This window comes from Anomaloglossus baeobatrachus, chromosome 11 (genome assembly GCF_048569485.1).
Source record: "Anomaloglossus baeobatrachus isolate aAnoBae1 chromosome 11, aAnoBae1.hap1, whole genome shotgun sequence".
In the NCBI taxonomy this organism is placed as follows: Eukaryota; Metazoa; Chordata; class Amphibia; order Anura; family Aromobatidae; genus Anomaloglossus; species Anomaloglossus baeobatrachus.
The window spans coordinates 78583628-78595173 of NC_134363.1; the positions used below are offsets into that span (position 1 = coordinate 78583628).

At 39.0% G+C, this 11546-nt stretch overlaps 1 protein-coding gene across 1 annotated transcript in view; it reads right to left on the reverse strand.

The window, feature by feature from the left end:
• The window catches only part of LOC142257156 (carbonic anhydrase-related protein 10-like), a 1219065-nt gene extending 1207951 nt beyond the window's left edge, over window positions 1–11114 (reverse strand). The window contains exon 1 of the mRNA XM_075329273.1: window positions 10696–11114. Within this exon, the coding sequence (XP_075185388.1) occupies window positions 10696–10759 (64 nt within the window). The 5' untranslated portion in view covers window positions 10760–11114. The remainder of the gene's footprint in view (window positions 1–10695) is intronic.
• Between the last annotated feature and the right edge of the window lie 432 nt (window positions 11115–11546).

Consider the following 11546-nt stretch of genomic DNA (forward strand, 5'->3'; position numbering starts at 1 on the left):
TCCCAAATCCAAGTGCCCCTTTCTCATCTGAGCCCCACAATGTACCTAAGCCACAGTTAGCATCCACATATGGGGTACTGGCATACTCAGAAGTAATTTCACAACAAATTTTATGGTTCCTTATATCCTGTTACCCTAGTGAATTTGAAAAATTTGACGTTAACACATTTTTGTGGTTAAAAATGTATTTTTTCCTTTTCAAAGCTTAACGTTATAAAATTCTTTTAAGGTGCTCACTAACCATCTAGATAAATTCCTTGAGGGGTCTAGTTTCCAAAATGGGGTCACTTGTGTGGGAGATACACTATTTAGGCACATCAGGGGCTTTCAAAACACAATATGGCATCCGCTATTGATTCCAGCCAATTTTGCAGTCAAATGGCACTTCTTCTCTTCTGAGCCCTGCTGTGCACAAGAACAGTTGATTTTTACCACATATAAGGTATCTGCGTACTCAGGAGACATTGCAAAATAAATGTTATGGTGCATTTTATTCTGATATCCTTGTAAAAAAAAGCTATCTGGTTGAAGTAACAATTTTGTGGTAAAAATGTATTTTTTTTATTTTCCTTACTCAACATAATAAACTTCTGTGAAGCGCCTGGAGGTTAAATAAACATCTAGATAAATTCCTTGAGGGGGTCTATTTTCCAAAATGGGTTTACTTGTGGGAGAACTCTACTGTTTAGGCACCTCAGGGGGTTTCCAATGCGACATGGCATCCGCTAATGATTCCAGCTAAGTTTGCTTTCAAAAGTTCAAATGGCGCTCCTTCCCATCTGAGCCCTGCTGTGCGCCCAAATAATTGATTTCCACAACATATGAGATATCAGTGTAGTCAGGACAAATTGCACCATCAATTTTATGGTGCATTTTTCCTGATACCCTTGTGAAAACAAAAAGGTACCTTTTTGAAATTACAATTTTGTGATCAAATGTATTTTTTTTATTTTCACGGTTCAACGTTAAAAACTTCTATGAAGCCTCCTGGGGTTTAATGTGCTCACCAAACATCTACCTAAATTTCTTAAGGAGTTTAGTTTCATAAATGGGGTCACTTGCCCACTGTTTAGACACCTCAGTAGGTCTCCAAACACAACATGACATCTGCTAATGATTACAGCTAATTTTGCTTTCAAAATTTCAAATGGTGCTCCTTCCTTTCCGAGCCCTGCAGTGCATCCAAACAATTGATTTCCACCACATAGGATGTATTAGGAGAAATTGCACAATAAATTTTATGGTGCATTTTTTCCTGATACCCTTGTGAAAATGCAACATTTATGACTAAAGTACCACTTTTGTGTAAAAAAGTAAAATTTTCATTTTTTCGTTATGTGGAGCCCCTGACTGTCAGGTGCCAAAGGGTACTACATCCAACCCCTGATTCCAGGAAGACCAGTGCTGGTAAACACCACAACACACAAACCATGCCCTTTTCCCCAGACTGGGTAACAGTCTAGAGATGGATTTGACGGGTGGTCACCTATAGGCTGGGACGCATCCACTAGTCAGAAACCTGGGAGGAGGAGGGGCTAGTCAGTGGAGTGGACGGACGACGGACATTTTGTCAGAAGTTGAATAGTAACCAGACACCAAGTCAGTCAGAACTTGACGTGCCGACAAGTGTGAAGTGACTACTGAGTAAAAAGGGAGTACGGTTGCCAGGGAGAGTATGGAACAAGTACTCACTGGACCAAGCACTGACAGGGTACAGAGCCCAAGTTCAGGAAGATGCTTTAGGCTCACCTAATAACAATCTGCCCGGTGAGGGGACCATCAAGGACCTTACCGACGTTAGTGTCTGGGGCACAGCAGCAGAGAGGGAACCTGGGAATGAGGACAGAGGTCCAACCCAAGAGAGGTTCAAGCTGCCTGCCGTATGGGCCAAGACTGAGACAACAGGAGGGGACCCCACACCGCTCCAAGCCACGGGGACCCACCGACTACTAATACAGGGTGCATGGAGGTAAAACTCACCAGTTCACTACACCAGCACTGGAACAAAGGGAATACCGGATTGGTAAAGACCAGCACAAACCGGGTAGCAGCAACTTCAAACCAGTGAGTAAAGCACAAGTTAAAGCGCAGCCACTGTGTTGTCTGAATACTTCCTACCTCTGCACCCAAAGACTACAACCACCATCATCCTCCTGTGGGGCCTAGCTCTACTTACGGAGAGCAAGTATTATTATTATTATTTAATATTATAGCGCCATCAATTCCATGGCGCTTTACATATGAAATGGCCATCACACCTAAGCTGCCCAATAACACCAGCCCCAGCAGTGAGACTTTGCAGTGACGGCTTTCCCCATATAACCGCATACCGCAAGTAGCGTCACGAAAAACCTTTTTTTTTTATTTTTCCCTTGTACAAATTCCCCTTTTAAGTGACCCCCAGGGTCACAGAACTGGGCACCGGCCACCCAGTGAACTCGGGACCGAGTACGCCAAAGCCCTGGGATGCGTCACTTACACATTACTTTGGTTCCTGTGAAGCATCAAAAGGGTTAATAAACTTCTTGGATATGGTTTTCAGCAGTGTAAGGGGTATAATTTTTAGAATGGTTTCACTTTTCTGTCACCTAGGCCTTTTAAAGTCCCTTCAAATGTGATATGGTCCCTAAAAAAATGGTTTTGTAATTTTATTGGAAAAAGGAGAAATTGCTGATGAACTTTGAACCCTTCTAACTTCCTAACAAAAAAAATGATGTTTTAAAAATTGTGCTGATATAAAGTAGACATGTTGGCAATGTTATTCATTAACTATTTTGTGTGACATAACTCTCGGATTTATGGGTATACATAAGTTTGAAAATTGCGAATATTTCTACATTTTCACTAAATTTCCGATATCTTCACAAATAAAAGCAAAAATATCTTCCTAATTTTACCATTATCATGAAGTACAATATGTAATGAAAAAACAATGTCAGAATCACCAGAATCCGTTGAAGCATTCCAAAGTTATAACTTATCAAAGTAACATTGGTCAGAACTGCAAAAAATGGCCTTGTCATAAAGGTGAAAATGGACTTGGGGTAAAGGGGTTAGATGATGAAATAGCAATTTTGGGCTGGACCACACAATACCACTATTTAGAAGATTAAATGGCTTGGTCATGAAGGTGAAAATGAGCTTGGGGTAAAGGGGTTAGATGATGAGATAGCAATTTGGGGCTGGACCACGCAATTACCACTATTTAGTTGATAAAATGGCAATTTTTGACTGGATAACAGATTTGTACTATTTAGATGAAATAGCAATTTGGGGCTGGATCACACAATTACCACTATTTAGAAGATGAAATTGCAATTTTTGGCTGGATGACAGACTTTGCAATCTCTAGATGATGAAATAGCAATTTGTGGAAGGACCAAACAAATAGCAATCATTAGATGATTAAATTTGTGGCACACAGCTTTCCCTACACTGCACTTCCCTATTCAATACTATCGTTCTCCTAACTATCTCAACTACTTAAATTAAATCCACTAGCTAAACTAACTGTCCAGAAGCAGCAGCGGCAGCACCTTCTCTAAGCTGTAGCAATCACAAAATGGCCCGATGCCATATGTCCACATTTTATATGCAGAGGGACATGTGACTTAAACCCTTGTGTCTAAACATTTTGGATGTTTTTTGCACCCTGTTTGGCTGCCGAAACATCCACACATAAATTTAAGAAAAAACACAGTCCTTAACTCCTCTGACAACTCCCCATCCTCTTCCTTCATCAAAACATCCTCTCGGTCATCATACAGTATCACTATTCTAGCCAAAGTGATAATAAGGTAGAAGGAAAGCATTAGTGTAGTTGCAAACAGTTACTGAGCACAACCGATCTTTGCTAATTTTTGAGAAAATCCAAGGCAGAGAATCAAAGCACAATGCAAATGAGCCAATGCTGGTGCAAAATTTGAAATTGGAGAACAAGTTTGCTTATCCCTAGTTACGAGTACTGAGCACCCGAGCATGGTAGTGCTCGCTCATCACCACCAGTCATCTTTGCTATGCAGCCTGGGAACTGATTTTTATCCAGCCCCAATAAGTTCCCATGATGAGTTTTTGAAAGGTTAAGTTCACATGAGTTTTTGAGAGTGTGTATTTGCACTGCGCAAAAAATGCAGCGTCTTACAGTTTCAGCAAAATGGATGTTATTTATAGGAATCAATTTTTAATGCTACAGAATTTGACCTGCAGTGCATTCTTGAAACAACATGACAATATCTTTTGTACGTATGCTGATTTTTATGTGCACATTTTCTTCCTAGAATTGCATTAGATGCAAAAGATTTTCAGGTAGAAGTTGTTAAATGTGTTTACATTGCGGAAGCACACTAAAAGCTCATGTAATCTGCACATACAGTAAGTATTTCAATACAATTTCGTTAACTCCAAATACCAGGAAGTATAAAAAATAAAACAACTTAATTTAATTGATGTCATACCAAAAAGAGACAAAGCCTGCTTGTCAAAAATGTGATCAAAACGCTTGCAAAAATACTCACCCATACAGGCAAAATTATCAATAAAAGTAATGTAATAATAATGTGTTCAAATGTGCCCTAAAGGTTTTTGGGACATATAATTAAAAAAAGAGCCAAAACGTATTTGAATGTCAAAATTTATTTTATTTTTAGAGCCATTCAAAGGCATTTATAATAAAATCTGAAAAAGTGACTGATGAAAAACAAGGTAAAATGCCCTGGTCCTAAACTGGTTAAGTGACATTACTAACAAAAAGAATATATCTGCACTGTGCAGAATGCAACTATATTCTTTTTGTTAAATTGACTAGTTGTTTTAGTTTACACCTGTTCACACTTGTCTAATTCTTAGAGGTGCTGGTCAGTTTCTTGCTATTTTAAGTGACATTACTGTCAAGAAAATAGAAAGGTGAAGCAGAAAAAGGCAGAAAAATTAGACTGCTGAACAGTGGAAAAACATTGCCTTTGCAGAAGAAATGAGAATTCCATTTCACCACGACAATAGATGGTTGAGTTTTGGTGCAGATAGCATGAGTTTTAGAGCCCTTAGGCCTCTTTCACACGTACGTGCCTCCGGGACGTGTTTGACAGTTTTCTCACATACCGGAAGCACGTACACACATTGACATATGTTTTCCTATGGTTTCAGGCACACATAAGTATTTGCGCATGGAACATGTGTCCGTTCCGTACTTACATGTGCCCGTGTGCTCCACACGCCGACATGTCCGTTTTCTCTCCGGGATCCCGGGTGTCACACGGAACGAAAACAGGTCACACGTAACACACACGGACCACACGGATGTGTTCCGGGTGACACGCACCGGAGAGAAGCCATGTGTCTATTAAAAAAAAAAAACTTTATTCACCTTCTCCAGCCCTCCTGTGTCTGCCGCTGCTGTCACTTGCTGCCGACCACCGCTCATTATGCTCATTTAATATTCACTTCACTGCGGCCGGAAGCAGCAGCAGTGGGGAGTCGGCAGGACCGGAGACCGAAGATCAGCACCACGGACAGCGACGCCAGGGACAGGTGAGTAGAAAGTTCCCGTTCTCCATGTGTTATCTGTGATAACACACAGAGAACACACGTGAGCCATAAACACGGCTCACGAAGGCCAATACGCATCTTTGACACGTCCGTGAAACACGTGCGTGATTTTCACGGGCGTGTGAAAGAGGCCTTATAGTGAGCAGATCAGTCTGGTTAAAGTGAAGTAATGGTGGTAGGAATATTTCATTGAAGAAATCTGTACGGAGACAGTAGCGCACACAATATTCTTCCAAATGTGGTAAATTTTCAAGATGTGAATTTGCCAGAGTAAGAGATGTCATGTTGAGTGTGTCGCGTTGCGGGAAATAAGTAGCCTTGGTATAGGGAGTAAGGATGCTAATTAATAACAAACTGTTTTGCTGCCAAACCGGCGCATTTTTCAAGGTAAAATAAAAGCAAATATATAGGAATATTTCATTGCCACATCCTTGGTCATCTGATACCTGTAGCTGGATATTTGAACACTAGCACTTGTTGTCCTTTGTGGTCATCCAAGTTCAAACCTTGATACCAGATATTTACATTATAATAGAAGGAAACTTTCAGCTGTACAATGTATCAAGGGTCGAATAATCATAGATTCCTCCAAGACCATTTAAAGCGAGTTATACTTACTTTCCTGGTCTTACAAGTTCCCAGATCTTATTTCTACAAAGTGTCTCTGGGACTAAGTAAAATGGGCTGTTCATAGTATGCCAGTGCCTTCATCTAATTTGTGGAAATTGTTAAAACCTTTCGTATTAGCATTGGCCAATTTTTCAGTAGAAAAATGTCAATACTGAATGAAATCTATGAAGGAGATGGACGCACTGCTATTGGAAAAATAGTTGTTCCATGCTGTTGTAATGTGCAATAGTAGCGTTATTACACATTTCAAGTTTGCATTGAACTCTGTTTAAATTACATTTTTTTTCTCTTCTAACAAATTGCTAAAATTTTGATTGGTTAGTTTGTTACTATTAAACCGGCTTTTCAGCGTTCATGGCTATATAATACATGGCAAATAGATATACTTGCTAAAGAGATTAAGGCTTAAAGAGCTATACCTAAACCCTATTGAGCATCTGTGGGGCTTCAACAAAAGGAAGGTGGAGAAGCACAAGGTCTCTAATATCCACTAGCCTCATGATGTTGTCATGGAGGATTGGAAAAGGATTCTATGGCTTCTGTGAAGCAATAGTGAACTCCATGCCCAAGAGAGTTAAGGCACTGCTTGAAAATATTGGTGGCCACACAAAACATTCACACTTTTGGCACAATTTGGCCATTTCCACTTAGGGGTGTGCTCACTTTTGTTGCCAGTGGTTTAGACATTAATTGCTGTGTGCTGAGTTATTTAGAGCACACGCCAAATTTACACTGGTATACAAGCTGTACCCTGACTACTTTATATTGTATCAAAGTGTCAGATCTTCAGTGTTGTTGTGGAATTATTACTGCACTGCTAGAGATATGATGTAAATCCAGGAAAAAATGAATGCAGGTGGTTTTATTCAACGCGTTTTAAAGTGTCTCCCCACTTCTTGATCAGGAAATTACCAAACAAACAGGTCATTCTGAGGAGCATAATGCACCATGATAGTGCAATCAGTAATCGAGACGACAGAAAGCCGGCCATGATTTTACATTACAATGCCACAAAAAGGGCAGTTGATACTCAACTCAAAGGCATTTAGACCTGTAAACGCAAAACAAATTGGTGGCCAATGGTTGATTTTTACAACAATCCAAATGTGTCGGCATACAATGCATTCATGTTCTGGCATGAGATAGACCCAAATTGGAACAAAAATAAACGATATAAAAGAAGAATTTTTATAGAGGAGTTGGGAAAATCACTAGTTAGCCCATATATCGAAGAAAGAAAAGTAACACCCAGAAATGATGGAGCATCAGCCATTGTGCACAGGACCCAACAGCATGCTAAAGAAAGTGAACCAACGGCTTCCACCAGCACTGCTATGATAACCACGGCCTCCACCAGCAACGCAACCAGCCTAAAATGGAAACGATATGCCTTCTTTCCAGCATCAAGTAATCACAAAACAAATGTGATATGTTGCAGTTGTGCAAAGTACTTATACAAAAGACATGTAAATTATACTTGTGATGAATGCAAACAATAAATTTAGCACCATAATCCTTATTTACCACTTTATATAAAAAAATGAACTTTTTATTTTTTTTTGTTTAAAAAAATATGTTTACATATAGTTTGATGTTATTAGTTATAGCTTACAGTTATATAAAGAATATGTTTTATGTGCAAATGGGCAATATACATGAATATTGCCATAAGGCCATTCAACATTTTTTGACACAAAAAAATAAAAATTAAGTTTATAATTTCATGGGTGGCACAGTGGCTTAGTGGTTAGCACTGTAGTCTTGCAGCGCTGGGGTCCTGGGTTCAAATTCCACCATGGACAACATCTTCAAGGAGTTTTTATGTTCTCCCTGTGTTTGCGTGGATTTCCTCCGGTTTCCTCCCACACTCTAAAGACATACAGATAGGGACTCTACTTTGTACAAAAAGCACACTATGTCAGTTAGAGAATTGTGTTTATGTTTCTAGAAAGTGGAAAATATTCTTTTTGATTAAAAAAATAAATTATGGCTTGTCCATCTTACAATCGCAGAAGCATACTCTCTGTGATACACAAGCCTTGGTTTCAGGATTTTTCTTCAATAACATAATTAGAACAGGGGTAATAAACTTCTCTCATTGTTTCTATTGTGTGAAGATCAAAAATATGTTATTATTATGGTGCTGTTACTGTAGGATATTACAGATCAATCAGTTCACAGTCACACTGACCATACAGGTTCAGCTCCTCATCATTTGAATCTCTGGATTATAATTTACAGATGATAGCGCCCCCTTGATTTACTGCGCTAGACAATTTTAGCTGATTACTCAAAGGAAATAAGAGGGAGGCTGCCCCTGACATCATTAGCGTGTTCTCTGGTTGCTGCAGTCGTCAGCAGTATGTGATACATAGTTGGGAACATTTTTGCATGATCCTCACAAATTGCAAATTGGTGGAATTTGCTGGGGCCTGAAAATTTATGAAGATTTTACTCAAAATTGATCTGCCACAAATTGATCCTTTCATCTCTACTTACTATGTGATTAATAGCTGACTATCTGCAACTATTCATATTAATATAAAAGGGGGAGTGTAGCTCTGGAATACATACTGCTGGGGTACAAGTAAAATGATATGTTGACCAAGAGCATTCAGGAAAAGACTTATGATTTCTATGGAGATAAAAACTTCAGAATATGTCAGAGTTATTATTAAAACATTTCAGGGGTATCCCCATCTCATGCATTTATGGGAAATGTTCTACCATTGTTACTTGCATCTATCTTAGGAAAATGTGGCTTGAATTGCACCACTGTAAGTGAAATGGTCGGAATCCCTATTCATTTGTATGGGAACTCCGACGCCGCTCATCTGACAGCAATGCGTGATGGGGCCCCATTGTTGGGACACATATCTATATATTTATGGCATATCCTGTGGATAAACCTTGTTTCCACACAACATCATGGCAGCTAAGAATGCAGTTTTCCTATTTCTTGCTCAATATGTTTTGTTCACCAAATATAGGCAAATCTGATGTGAATTATTGATTGAATTCCATATGAATATTCACTCAGCTACTTGTGTACAGGCGTTCAAAGCATTGCAAACTCCTGGGAGTGTATACTACTTTGAGTATTCAGAACTCATTCTATCAAAAGGCTTCAGGCTGGTAATGAGAGAATACTGTACATGAACTGTAGGTCTAGAACTAATTAAGGCAAAGGTTGGCCCTCAATCTGTCGAGCAGTTGAAGTGTTAATTCATACCATTGACTCCTTGCTACCGATATGCCTTAAGACATTCAACTGTATATAATATTAGTTATACATATTTTATCAGTTAACCTTCAGTGTCAAAAATAGGAATGTGCTGGTAACACTTTGTGCACTTGGCTCCGCAGCCTTTCCTTCCCCTCACAGTGAGGGATGGCAATCAGGCAGAGAGCTCGTGAGTGACGGATGGTAGAATGTCATATTACTTTGTGGCATGCCACCATAATAACGTTTTACAAAAATAACTAGTGCGAAAATCAATTGTAATTCACATAGGTATTTTCAAATCCACGGTTTATATTTCTGAAAATATTAAATATTGATTATTCAAATGAATTAAATTCCTATTTTGTAATCAGTATATAAAAAGTTCTGGAGTCCCTCTTCTCCAGCTATAGCCTAAATATGTAATTACAGACGCAGAGGAGAAGTGAATTGCTTACCAATTCTGATAATCTCAAATTACTTTTCTGCATTTAACCCTTCTCACACTTTGCATACTGAGCTTACTTATGTGCATTAGGCCTGGTTACTGGAGATAGGAAATACTGCAGTATTCACTATTAAATTTGTGTACTCATATCATCCACTCATCATAATGCTGTATATCGCCTTACAGTATTTCTTCCTGTTAACGCTCACATGTAGAATGTCAATGTGTAGCCATGTATTTCTAGAATGTATACAGAGCCAAATTGTGTATCTGATCTTGTCTTTACAAAAGAATAGGTGATTGATGGCAAAAAAAAAAAAAGTAGACTGCATTCTTCACATAACTTTCACTGATTTCGCTGTGTTCCCTTGAAGTGATTTCTATGAGCACTCTTCATTAATGAGAATGGGACCAGTGGCTGGATTACACCCACTGTCACAAGTGGCATGAAAGTATTGTGCGTCCGTATGACATGGGTCACTATTTCAAAGAATATTGCTCAAAAGACATTTCAGTTTCGACAGTTGCCCTGTACTTTATTAAGGTGTCTGTGTGATTTTTATTGACAATGAGAGACATCTGCAGTCTCAAAAGCTCGATCATTCTGGATTACAGCATGCAGGTGTATTTCTTATGAATATGAAAGTTAGACTCCAGCATTACTGTACTCCTGTAACATAGGATCATCTGATACATCAACGCATAAAGTGAAAACTAAAAAAAAAAATGAGATCTTCAACCTCGTCTACTGAGATCATTAAACCTTTACTTACCGGTGACGGCTAATAGAATGCATGCATTAATAATTGAGATCACTGTGGTGGCCAGTGCCCAGCATGCTATTACTTACCTGCGGTGTATATGGCAGTGCTCGCCTGAAGGATTAACACAGATCTCCAAATGAATTCCGGCATTCTGCTGCTGGTTATCCCTTCATCTCCTGAACGCTGGAAGACAGCTAGATCCCCGTCAACACAAACACAGGTTGAGAGGGAGAAAAAAGCTTCTAGTTTCCAAGAATGAGATAACCCTTACTGGTTCCCTCCCTTCCTTATGTTAGCTACAGTTTATTGAATCTGCCAAGGAAAAAAGGCGAACTATTCCTCTGCCTGGTGCTTATCCTAAACTATCGCCTCTCACTATCACTCTGCCTGGTAGAATTCCTTGGCTCTTAAAATAAACCTTCTTGTTTGATTTTCTTTTGCTCCTCCTTTTTCATTCCGTTCGTTTTTCCTTTCTCTCTCCTCGGCTCTGTACCTTCCAGTTACTCTCGCCCTCCCCCTTTTCTTTCTTTTTTTTTCCTTTTGAATATATTTATTTATTTCTCTCTCGTGCTGTCTCCCTTATATAATATGTGTTGATTCCTTCCCTTAAGATTTCCTAGCCTGCCCTCATTTCTGCAATCCCCATCTTCTTTTTCAGTTCTAGATTTCTGTTCCACTTTTTCTGTAGTTCGATGCATGAACACAGTTATTTTTATTTCTGCTTTTTAAAATGTGTTCTTTTCTTTGTCACCCTCCGTATCCTCTGGAGAATTGGTGATCTATAAATCAAACGGTCCTTCTGTCACATTCAAAAGAAATCATAGGTGTCAATCTTACATACAGACATTAATTAGTTTATGTCATAACGATGCAATTAGTGTAAAAAAACAATTAATTTATAAAATTAAGCCCGTGATATGTATAATAGGAAGTAGAA